We start from the raw sequence: 13,534 nt of genomic DNA, 5'->3' as shown, positions 1-13,534 counted from the left end.
ATGATTTCCCTTATATGAAAAACCCAAAATATAAATAAAATAAAAATAATAGATAACAAGAAGAGGGGAGATAAATCTTTCTCAAATGAGAAGGGGATCAAAAGAGGGAAGGAGGGCCAGGGGTATAGCTCAGCAGCAAAATGCCTGGCTGGCAAGCACGAGGTCCTGAGTTCAATATCTAGTTTAAAAAAAAAAAAGAGGAAGAGGGTGAAAAAAGGAATTAAGATGTGTTATGCACATGCACCAACTCCCCACAAGGAATGTAAACATTATATACTACAAATCTGTACTAATAAAAATGTTTAATATTTTTTTAAACCTTCACCATTTAAAAAATCCTAGAGATGACAGAAAAGCACTCTAAAGAGAGTCTTTGATGGAGATAATACTGTGTAGAAAAACAATTATCAACAACCCTAATTTTTCAAAAATTTTTCAGTAGAGTGGGAATTTGAGAGGAAGTTTAGAAGCTTATTTTGCTAATACTTTTTTTTGGTGGTGGTGGTGATCAAGCTTGGGGCCTCACACATGCTAGGTAAATACCATACTCCATCAGTGAGCAATATCCCCAGCCCCAATATGTTACTTTTATATATATATGTATAACAGTAAATGTTATTTTAAAAAATTCAATAGTTAAATGTTTAAAGGTTTTGTTTCTATGATACTAGGGACTGAACTCAGGGCCTTCACACTAAGCTACATCCCCAGGTCTTTATTTTTTATTTTGAGAAAGTTTTGCTAAGTCACTAAATTGGCAAACTTGTAATCCACTTGCTTATGCCTCCCAGAATGCTGGAACTGAGGAATGCATTGCCCCACCCAGTTTAAAGTACTCTTTCATAGTCAGTATAAATAAATTTATAAGAAGAATCACTAAGTGTGATTTAATTGCCAGAGTTTTTCTTTTTAATGGAACCTAAAATAATGATATACCTACAAGTAATAGAGACAGACTCAACAAGATTGCTATACATAATGGCTGTATAATACACACACTGTTCAAACACACATGGAATATTTACACAAACCAACTGCGAACTGCTCCATTAATACATTGCCATTGGTTTGAACCACTAGTGGTACATGCATGACTGTCCATTAGGCAAACTGTCCTACCAACTTTCCTACTGCTGGTACAAATGGATCTAATCACTTTTATCAGTCTTTTTAATAATACAATTCTCCCAGTGCTGCCCAGCAGCAAGACACACAAATTACGGCCCCCTTGTGAATGTGTTTTAAAAAATAATGGCCTGGAAGTGCAACTCAATGATAGAACACTTGCCTAACATTTTTAAGGCCCTAGGTTTGATCCCTTGCACTACCATCACCACTACAACAATGAAGTCTTAATAAAGTTCAAAGGACCAGTGTGGTAGATAAAATAAAGCATCTTTGCTCACCTTACTATAATAGAATGGGGAAATGAGCAAAGGGTGTAGAAGTTTTCATTTGAGAACAGGGGCACAGCGGCGCATGCCTGTAATCCCAGCACTCAGAAGGCTGAGGCCGAAAGATTACCCTAAATTCAAGGCCAGCCTGGGCTACACAATGAATTTAAAGTCAGCCTGAACTGAATACCGAGACCTTGTCTCCAAAACAAAAAGTTTTATTTACACAAGAAAAGTAAGTTCAAGAGAACTATATACAGCATGGTGAATCCAGCTACTAATAATATGCTACATACGTGAACATTTTTGGTAGTATGGCCCCTAATGTTATCAAAAATGGTGTGAGAAGTGATGGATATGGTTAACGGCTTGATGCAATCATTTCATAACACATACATGTATCACATACATTATACAGTGCAAACACTTTTTACTTGTCAACTGTATCTGAAAACTGGAAGACAACTGTATTGGTTTGGGGCTTATTTTGCAAGGTGAAACAATATAATACAGGACACATATTTCATAAGATTATTTGTAATAGTCACCCAAAGAATCATATACAAGGGAGTACAGGAAATCTGCCCACACACTATAGACCAGGAATCCAGCTGAGGGCCTGGATTCCACAATAATGTCCTACATGAGTCCAGCTAAATACCTACATAATGCTGCATGTTACATATGTGTATTTATATAGACACAGTACACACACTTCAAGAAAAAAAAACACTATGATGTTTTCTCAACTGATGATGTTATCCAATTATGGGGGACCCTGGAGGATGCCATATATCACAGAAAACCCACTACACTGCCAGCTCTTAAAGAAGGAATTGAAAGTGCATGTGCAAGAACCTCTATGACCAAGGTTACCCAAGCAGCAGTTCACTGTACTAATAAATGTCTGGAAACTATTGGTCACCACTCTGAGTATCTCATAATTGTAGAACCCAAAGGAACTTGTATGTATCTCATGATGTCTCAATAAATTTAGTGTAAGAACATTTATGCAAGTTTTCCATTTCTTGAAGTGTACATAGCTTTTTTGGTGGAATACATATATATATGTGTGTGTGTATATATATATTTCACATGCTTCTCCTGCTTGATGATATAGCTAACCACCAAGCAAGAGAAGAATCCCTGCAGTAAACTGTCTTACTGAATGTAGGCATAAAGAACAGTTTACTCCCTGGTTCCATCCAGTAAAACTACAAAGACCCAAGGATTTAGACAGTTCTCTAAAACCCAAATCAAAAGTGTTTCAATTGGAGTCATTGATTCTACATCTCTTCTAGCAATTTCTCACAATGTGACCTACAGATCTTCTCTATTAGAATCACTTGGAAGTACTTATCCGATATAGAATTCTCAGGCCCTATTCCATGACTGCCAAATCTGAACTTCTATGCCTAGGAGTTTGAATTTTAACAAGCTTCCCAAATGATTCTTGAACAGTGAAACTTAACCATTGCTAAAATGTTGTAATAAACCTATCGGTCCTTAACTCATGAACACGAAGGACTAATACAGAAGCAGTGTGACTTAGTAGTTAAGGTACTGAATCCTGCAGCCATACTACCTGTCTCAAATCTTATCTCTCCCACTAACTAGCTGTAAGACCTTTGTAAATTACATAAACTCACTACTGTATGTCTGTTTCAAAACCTGTAAGTGGAACACTACTGCCTTCTCAAAAAGCTAATCTAGGCCAGGCTTGATAGTGTATGGCTGTAATCCCAGCACTTGGGAGGCTGAAGCAGGAGGATCCTTGTGAGTTTAAGGCCAGCCTGGGCTACAAAATGAGTTCAAGATCAGCCTGAACTGCACAGTGAGACCCTGTCTCAGAAAGACGAGGGGTGCAGGGGGAGCAAATCAGAACCTTTTATTTTATTTGAAATTTCAAAATAAGTATTCCATCCTATAGCAGGAAGCATTTTAAGATCTTGAAAGATACAAATCTTGGGTCGGGGATATAGCTCAGTGGCACAAGCACCTGCCTGGCAAGCACAAGGTCCTGAGTTTGATTCCTGGTACCAAAAAAAGAAAAAGAAAGAAAGAAAGAAAGATACACATCTTTATCTCAATCAGGAAAAATTAACAATAGACATTGAGACTTTCTACCTTAAATAAAAAATAGAACAAAATAAATAAATTTTTAAATCAAACCTGATCAATTGCCACTTTTTATATCCAGAAATTAGGGTTGGAGGAAGAACAGGAATGGCTTCACAAACACATATGAATAAAAGCTATGTAAAGACACTTGGAAGATAGTTTGGCAGTTTCTCACAAAGCTAAACATAGTCTTAATTACGATCCAGCAATTACTCTCTTAGGAATTTATCCAATTTGAAAACTATGTCCACATGAAAACCTGTCCATGAATGCTTATAGCAGCTGTATTCATGATTGCCAGGAACTAGAAACAACCACAATGTCCTTCAATAAGTAAATAAATAAAGAAGCATATACATTCACATGATGGAATGTTATTCAGTGATAATAACAAATGAGCTATGAAGCAGTGAGAAGGCATGGAGGAAACAAGTGCATTCTGCCAAGTGAAAGAAGCCAGTCTGAAGGGCTAGGGGTGTGACTGAGTAGTAAACCACTTACCTTTCATGCACAAGGCCCTCCGTTCAACCAGGATGAGGTGGATCTGAAAATGACACATACTACAACTGTATAACATTCTGGAAAAGGCAAAAGTATAGAGACATTGAAAGGATTCCCATTTGCCAGTGGCTGAATGGTGAAGGGGAGGGATGAATGACCAAAACACAGAGGAATCTTGGGGCAATGAAATTTTCCTGTATGACACCATAAACGTGGAAACATTTGTTAAAACTCAAAAGAAGTATGAACTTTAGTTAACAGTATATCAACACTGGCTCATCAAGTATAACAAATGTACCACAATAATGTAAAATGTTAATATGGAAACTGAGCCAAGCACAGAGGTGCATTCCTATAGTCTCAGCCACGCAAGAGGCTGAAGCGGGAGGATTACTTTGAGCATAATAGAGAAACACTGAGGTAGAGTGGAACAAATGAGACCTCTGTACTGTAGTATCTGCTCTATTTTTATATAAATCTAAATCCATTCGAAAAAAATAGTCTGTGGGGGGAATTATATATTAATAACTTAATATCACCCAAAGCTACCAAGTAATTTTCTAAAACAACTTTGTGAATGTTATCTCTGACAAGTGAATCAACCCAAACTTCCAACAAATCCTCTTGAAGATCCACTAGAAGATGAAAGACATCTTCCAATTTGAAAAATCTTACTGGATTCAAATGAGATTTTCTACCAGTATCAAATAATGTCAGCTAAAGCTTATGATTAGATTCTTTTCACTGAAGTTATCTACAAAAACTCCACCCTTGAGAACTTCAGTCAGTTGGGAAGATAAAAGCAGTTTTATAACCAATTTCCTATGTCCATAGATGAATTTTGCCTGAAAATACTTGAAATGTGAATCAACAACCATGCTGCCAGTGCCCCAAGTGTGTAAGTCAGTGTTTGTCCTTGAGATCATTTTATGTCTCTGGTGGATTTTGATGCAACCTCACACATCATCTAGAGCAATGGTCTCCAAGCATAGCAAAGTGGTATTTTTAGTTCTACAGCACCTTATATATCTTTCAAAAAGAAATAGTTGAATACTGGTAGAATACCTAAATATGCTTAAGCAGCACCAAAAAGAAGCAGCAATAATTTAATCTTTGATAAAATATAAAGTCTTCAATTTGACATGTGATTACAAAATGGACAAATAAGTATTCTACAATTTATCCTCAACTTCATTTCCACGTAAAATTTTGGCAGTATTCACAAAAACACAGATCAAATTATATTTCTTTCCTCCCTAACACATATATAGCTTTCCACAGGGCTCAGAATAAAATCCAACCTCCTGGCCTGGGCCTCTGAAACACTACTTGACCCCACCCCATGGACCCCCACAATACCCCCATCTGGGCATTGCTCCTCCCCTCTGGTGAACCACTCTCCTGCTCACCCACCTCTCTCCAGCTCCCCACAGGTCCCTCTGCTGGCTTTCTTCCACCTCTTGAGACTTCACCTCCAAAGTGGTCAGCCCTAGTCACCCTGTCAATGATCTCCAGCTTCTTGCACAAGCACTGCCTGTAAAACATCACCGTTTGGTTGTCATCGTGTTTCACTGAACTTATCACTATCAAAGTGTTTTGAAAACAGTAGAGAACGAAAACTAAAAGCACAAGCTGGAGTAACACTGCTGACTTTTGACTGCTGGCTCTGCCACTTAGCTATATGATACTACATACCTATGGTTTGCTTTTTTCATTTAAAAAAATTTTCATTTTAAATTGTGGTTCTAAAAAAAGTACATCACATACAATTTGCCATCTTAACCATTTTTAAGACTACAGTTTAGTAGTGTTAAGTATATTCATGTTGTATGCAAATATCACCACTATCTTTTGTTGTTATTGTTGTTTGTTCTTTGAGACAGGATCCCACTCTGTAGTCCAGGCTGGCTTTGCAGCCTGGACTACACTATGCCTGAACTCACTATGCAGCCGAGACTGGCCTCTACCTCTCAGCAATCTTCCTGCCTCAGCCTCCTGACAACTGTGATTAGAGACATGTACAACCACGCCCAGCAAACATTACCACTATTGTCTTTACTTTTTCATCTTGCAAAACCGTAACTCTATCCCCATGAAACACTAATTTCTCCATTCCATCTCCCCCAACCCCTGGAAACCATCATTGAATGTTCTGTCTCTAGGAACTTTAATTAATATTTTCATAGCAATTGTTCAGTTTTATACTCCCACTAGCAGTATACAAAATTGTCTCAACTTTCTTTTTCTTCAAGGTTTTGCTAAATTGCCCCAGCTGTACTTGAATTTGTCAGCCTCCTGCCTCAGCCTCCCACAGTGCTGGAATTATAGGGATCCACCATCATGCCTAGCCTCTCAACTTTCATAAAAATAATACTATTTTGTCAGTTTGTTGTTCATGAAATGTTATGAATTAATATTATCAGTAGCATCCTACTGAAGTATTATTTGTCCCCAATGAGAACTTCCAAGTACAGGGATCCCACCAGCTTCATTCATTACTGAATTCCCAGCACCAAGGAACTGTGACTACACATAGTAGTCACTCCAATATTTGGTGAATTATAAAAGTACAGAGAGCAGAGATTTTTACAAAAATCAATCAAGGGATAAGAGGATGTTTTTTGCAATTTAGACATCTTTTTGGCTACATTTTCATGGTTTCAGTGAATTCTTAAAAATAGATTCCAGTACTTTCCATTATCAACAGTTTAGAAAACAGAGTATGGGGAAGGGAAAACCATTCCCACCGGCACTTTAATAAGCCTTGAAAATTTCATCTCAAATAATTTTAAAGTCAAGATGACATTCATAGCCAGGCATGGTGAAGCATGTCTGTAATCCTAGCACTTTGGAGGCTGAGGCAGTAAGATCGCTGCTGGTTTAAGTCCTGCCTGGGCTACCCAGTGACTTTAAGGCCTGAACTACACAGCAAGAACCTGTCTCAAAAAAACAAAAACAAAAAACTTTTAATTCCCTTGGCCCTCAACTCCCAGTAACTTGGAGAAGCAATGGTCAAGACAGGCCCATTTCCTCAGTGTGACTCTTGCCTTCTTTGTTTTCTTCCAGTCCCGAGGACACAATCTCATCCACTCTTCCAGATGCCTCAGCTGATTCAGGATTAGCTTCAAAAGATAAACATTGTTCCTTAGACCACCAAAGCAAAATCCTGTATCTCAGTGGCCCAATGCTGAGGGGAGACCACTCTAGATGTCTTCCCACCCCACCCTGAGAGAACTCAACTCCTCACAGTCTTAGAGCAGCACAGACAAACACACAGGTCGATGCTGGGAGCTCTTGGTGGCCTTTTAACAAGGCTATGGGACACATGAGAGAAGGAAAAGAAAGCAACATACTCTTCTTGCTTAATAATAGTAATTGAAACTTTTTAGGAAACACATATTTTGATTGATTCAAAGTTTATGAGGCACCCATCTTAATTATATGATTTTGTTTTATTTTGTTTTGTTTTGTTTTTCTGGTACCAGGAATCGAACTCACAACCTCACACTTGCCAGGCAGGTGCTGTGCCGCTGAGCTAAATCCATAAGATTTTCAAAAGGTCAAAAGAATAATATATACAATACTGAAATGTCTAAGAAGAAGGTCTGACAGATGAAATAAAAATGAATAATTTATTCTCAAAATAACATAAAAAGGGCTGGAGATCTAGCTCAGTGCTGGGGTGGGGGGCACATTTTATTAGCTATCAGAGAACTCCAGATTTCTAAATCTTTTTTCATTGTTGTTTATTTCTTTTTTTTTCTCCAATACTGAAGATTAAACTCAGGGTCTCATAAATGTTGGGCAAGTGGGCTACCACTTTTTATTTTTTAATTTTTTTAGAGAGGGTCTCCTTTAATTACCCAGGCTGGCCGAGAACTTTTGATCCTCCTGAATTGGCCCCCCAAATAGCTAGGATTATAGGCATGTGTCACCACATCCAATTCTAAGTTATTTTTAATGACATTCTCAGTTAATTCTGTATACAAGGAATGCTTTGCCAAAAAAAAAAAAAAAGTTAATTTTATTTTCTGCTCAAATATTGGTAAGTATCGCTTCTCGGCCTTTTGGCTAAGATCAAGTGCAAATATTAGTAAATATTCCCAAATAAGCTATACCATCTGGCTCTTCAAACCATACAAACTGGTGTTACTTCCAAAAGGAGTATATCATATGCTTTCAATGCTGGAGTCCTCAATAGGACATGGCATCTCACAGAGCCACAGTCCTCTTGGCAAGCCAGTCCACAGGATGACCTCAGAAGATAAACAGATTAGTCCACCTCACCAAACCATATGAAAAATTTAAAAAGTTAACAAGCATTGAGCAAGAATAACTTGCTACTTTAAGAAACAAGTAGGACCTCTAAGATCTACTGTCCCCTTCTAATCTGACTAGAAGGACACATAAGGTTGACAACACTTCTCCCATTCAGATACAGTCATCAACGACAATAAAAGCTGATTTAAGGTTACTGTTGCTAGCCATTCTCTCTGTGGAAGGCTTCACCAACACAGGTAAGGGCCCTCTAGTCACTTTGCCAGTATAAGAGAACCACTTTTTCTTATCTTGATTTTGATCATCAAACAGAAGAATAAGGTTCTTCTGCACAATGATAAAAAAAATTATAATAAAACCTACTTAACACAAAGCCCCAGTTATTTTGCACATGGAGAAAATGGACTGGGATACCTTTCTTCCTTCGAGGACAAACGTATCTGTTCCTGCTCAAGCACTTTCAAAGAGTACTGGCAAGACGTGGCCTGCTCAGTCCCAATATGGAGCACCTGAGTCAACAAAGAAAACCCCAGGGAGCGGACTAGAAGGTTCTTGATTATTCCTTCAGCTGTGATGAGCCAAGAGCACGAGATGATCCAACAGCTTTAGGGGCACTCAAGACTACAGAGGTACACAGAATTTCCTCAACACAAAAGAGGACAAGAAAGGTGAGCTGAAAAAATATTTTCCAAACTTGACTGAAAACTTCTCAAAGTTGACCAAACAAACAAATCTACAAATTCAAGAAGCTAAACAAATTCAAACAGGATTAACCCAGAGATCTACATCCAGAAACATCATAAATATACTTCTAAAGGAAAAATCGAAATCAGTCAGAAAAAAATAATGCATTACTCAGAGGAAAAAGACAGCTAGAATATCAGTAGATTTCTCATGTAAACCATCATGGTCAGAGGAAGTAGCATAACATTTTTCAAGTGAAGAAAGAAAAGAACTGTCACCCTTGAATGCTATAACTGGGAAATTGTCACCAGCAGACCCACACTGAAAATATGGCAAGATGAAGTTCTCTAAACAGAAAGGAAATAATGAAGGAAGGAATCTTAGGTAAGTAGAAAAGCTGAAAGAACTGAAAGAGTTAAGACTCTATGTATATACAAAACTTTGCTTCTCCTCTTGCATTTCCTAAATTGTCTGAAGGTTCAGGCAAAAAACAGATGTAGTTATCAATGTATTTATTTAATAAAATTATGTCATGAATTTGGGAGAGTAAGGGGCAAATGGGGAGTTTCTACAACTCATCTGAACTGGTGAAATAATGACTATTAGACTAAGTTATTTAATTATGTATTATATATAGCATGTATTATAATAGTGTAGATCTAAACTGTCCCCCAAAAGTTTTATATGCTCAGGGATGGGGAATTTGGAAGATGAGTGGATCATGGGGCACTATGCTCATCAGTGGACTAAGCCATTTATGAGTCCATAGATGAATGTGCCAATAAAGTGTTGGGCCTGGTCAGAAAAAATGGCTCACTGGAGACATGACCTGGAAGGCTGTACTTTTGTCCCAGGATCCTCCCTTCTCTCTCTGCTTCCTGGCTGCCACTGGGTGGGCAGCCTTCCTCAGCCATGCCCTTCCACCACACTGTTTCTTGCTTAGAGTCAACCAATCATGCATGGGCTAAACACTTTGAAATTAGGAGTCAAAAGAAAGCTCTTCTCTTTTAAATTATAATGTCAGGTATTCTGTCCCAGTGAAAAGAAAGTGACTAATGCACATGGATACATATATGTGGTACACATACACATAAGCTCCCTGGAGCAGCTAATAAAAAAAAATTACAAAAAGATAAAGTCAAAAATCAATATAGATGTAGCAATTTGAAGTTCTATTAAGTGTTCAAGTAATTCACATGCAAAAGAGAAAAAAGAGAACAGAAAACAAAAAATGAAACAGCAACCCGTTAGTCCTAATACTTCAATAACCACCTTAAATGTCTATACCAATTAAAAAACCAGACTAGCAAAACAGAATTTTTACATATACATCATCGCAGCTACAAGAAACTCATTTCAAATAAAATGATATATCATGTTTGAACATATTTGTTAAAATTAAAGTGATGGAAAGAGACATGTCTTGCAAACAACAGAAAGTACGAGTGGTTGTCCTAATATCAGCTATAGTAGACTTCAAAGTAAAGAATTACAAGACAAATCTTATCTATATAATGATAAAGAGTCAATCCATCAACTAGACCATTTCTAAATGTGTATGCACCAAACAACAGAGCTGCAAAATATGTGACTCCAACAACAGAACCGAAAGAAGAAACAGACAAATCAATAATTACACACTTTGTGATTCCAATGCCCTTTTCTCAACAGTTAATAGAATACTTACACAGAAAATCAGCAAGGCTAGAGAACTAAACACCACTCCTACTAGTAGCACAATACTTATTCATTTCAAGAACACTGCACAGGTTAAACATCCCTAGTACAAAAGTCCACACACTAAATGCTCTGAATTCAAAAGTTTTTTGAGGGCCAACATAATAGATTCAGATTTTAGATTTCAGATTGGGGTACTCAACCAGAATGCACAAAAGTATTTCAAAATCAGAAAAACTCAGATATGAAACACTTCTGGGCCCAAGAGTTTCATATAAAGGATACTCAACCTGTAGTAGACTGAATGTTGCCCCCTTCCAAATTATATCTAAGTCCTCATCCTTAGGACTTGCAAATGTCACCCTATATGACATAAGAAACTTTGCAAATATGATTAAGAATTTTAGACAAGGGAGATTATTCTGAACTACTGAGGGGAGAAATCTAAATGTAATAAGAAATGTCCTAATTAAAAAGGATACAGGGGAGATTTGACACCAAAGGCAGCCATGACTAGAGTGAGACTAGAGTGAGATGCTGGGCTTCTGGCTTTCAAGATGGACAAAGGGGTTGTGAACTAAAGAATACACTAAACATAGGTATACTGGAAGTTGCAGAAGCAAGGAAATGGATTATCCAGAGCCCCCAAAGGCAGCCAGGTGTGGTGGTGCACCCCTGTAATCCCAGCACTCTAGAGACTTGGGCAGGTGGATCACAAGTTTATGTCTAATCAAGACAACTTAATGACACTGTCTCAAAATAAAAAATAAAAAACAGAGTGGGGATATAGCACAGTGGTAAAACACCTCTGGGTTTGATCCCCAGGACCACAAAAATAAATAAACACACCAGAAAGGGCAAATATATGCCACCTGACACCTTTATTTTCGCCCAGTAAGGCTGATTTTGGTCTTGTCCTGTACAGGAATAAATATGTTATTCTAAGCCACAACATTTGTGGCAATTTGCTACAGCATCTATAGGAAATAAAGATTTGAGTACCTCGAATTAGGGTGCTGCTGTTGCAAATACTTAAAAACTTCAAACTGATTTTTTAATTATAAGGGGCAGAGGCTAAAAAACATCGGAGAGAATGATAAAAAAAAAAAAGTTGAGATTGTTTTAAACAAATTTTTAGTAAAAGTAAGAAGTCTGCTACTAAGGACTCAGGAAGAAATCAGAAGCCCAGTTAAGAAAGTCTGTATATTTCAGAGAATATCTAAATTGACATAGACATACTACAGTATAAAAATGGACATTGCCAGGCATGGTGGTGCACGCCTGTAACCAGCACTCAGGAGGCTGAGGCAGGAGGATCACTTCAAGTTCAAGACCAGCCTACGCTACAAAGTGAGCTCAAGGCCAGCCTGAACTGCCTAGCATGACCCTGTCTCAAAAAGACCAAAAAAAAAAAAAAAAAAAAATGGACATTAAACATAGTACTGGTGAAGTACAAGTACATGCTTTTGGCAGGAAGCTTGGCTTGTGTCCTACAGTTGTGTGGAAAGCAGATCTTGTAATAACTTGCAACCTGTATATTCAGATGGCACAATTTCCAAGCAGTAATAAAAAGGGCAACCTGGTTCCTTCTTGTTGCTTACTATAAAATGCAAGGGGAAAAAGACAAATTGAGGGAGAAACTATTATGTAAAAGGGAATCAGGAATGAATTTAGGAGAATCTCAGCCTATCCAAACTGTAAAAGACAACTTAAAAAATAAAATACTTTGGTGTAAATGTATTTTTTAAATGTACAAACAAGACTTATTTGTTGAAAGTTATACTGATGAAAGAAAGAAAAAAAATCTAAATGAAGAGATATCTTAAGTTCATGGGTTGAAAGACTAACCATAGTTAAAGATGTCAATTGCCCAATTTAGTTTTAATGTCATTCCTCTAAAAATTCCAGCAAGACTTTTTGTAGATACAGCAATGATGAACATAGCTAGAACAAGTTCTAAAAGCACAAATAGCAATGACGATTAAAATTAAAATAGCTGGAACAATTTTGAAGAAGACAAATTGGAGGAATCACTCTCCTTGATTTCAAGACATATTATTCAATACTGTGCTATTAATAGCCAGATAAAGACAGATCAACAGAACACAAAAGACCTCACACTCATTGCCAACTAATCTTTAACAAAACTGCAAAACTAATTCAGTGGAGAAACAATATTCTTTACAACAGATTGTGCTGGGATCACTGGATATTCATAGACAAAATAATGAACCTTGACTTAAACATCACAGTTTACACAAAAACTAACTCAAAGTAAATCATACGTTTAAATGTACAACTATAAAACCTGCAGAAGAAAACAAAGAAAATCTTCAAAAGCCAGGAAAAGAGTTCCTAGATATGAGATCACCATGACTGAGAATCTACAGCGGGGAAGGTATCAACAAGCTGGATAATGGACCTCATCAAAATTACGAACTTTTGTTCTAAAAAGGATTAAGCAGTAAAAAGGTACCCTACAAACTGGAACAAAGTATTTGCAAGCCACACATCTGACAAATGTCTCAGATTTATAAAGGATTACTCAACAGTAAAAAGGAAACAATTCAAACAGAAAATAGGCAAAACACATGAAACATTTTACCAAAGAAAATATACAATTGACAAAGCATAAAAAGAAGTTCAACCTTAATAACTCACAAACTAAGACCACAATGGGCTATTACCATATAGCTACCAGAATAGCCGAAGTATCTACCTACCTACCTATTTGCAGTACCAGGGATTGTATCCAGGGCCTTCCCACCAAGTTACATCCCCAGCCATTTTTTATTTTGAGATAGGGTCTTCCTGAGTTGTCCAGGCTGGGCCTGAACTTGTGTTATGGTTTATGTCTGTGTGTCCCCTCCAAAGCCTCA

General features: G+C 37.4%; 1 protein-coding gene across 1 annotated transcript in view; it reads right to left on the bottom strand.

The window, feature by feature from the left end:
- Cyth3 (cytohesin 3) overlaps window positions 1-5,546 on the bottom strand; it is a 53,134-nt gene extending 47,588 nt beyond the window's left edge. The window contains exons 1-2 of the mRNA XM_013521212.1: window positions 5,430-5,546; window positions 4,017-4,059 (exon numbers count right to left, since the gene is read on the bottom strand). Of these exons, the coding sequence (XP_013376666.1) occupies window positions 4,017-4,023 (7 nt within the window). The 5' untranslated portion in view covers window positions 4,024-4,059; window positions 5,430-5,546. The remainder of the gene's footprint in view (window positions 1-4,016; window positions 4,060-5,429) is intronic.
- Between the last annotated feature and the right edge of the window lie 7,988 nt (window positions 5,547-13,534).

Source organism: Chinchilla lanigera, unplaced genomic scaffold, assembly GCF_000276665.1.
Source record: "Chinchilla lanigera isolate Chin_1 unplaced genomic scaffold, ChiLan1.0 scaffold00059, whole genome shotgun sequence".
Lineage (NCBI taxonomy): Eukaryota > Metazoa > Chordata > Mammalia > Rodentia > Chinchillidae > Chinchilla > Chinchilla lanigera.
The sequence above is the reverse complement of the archived record's forward strand: the minus strand, read 5'-3'. Positions and strand labels throughout refer to the sequence as shown.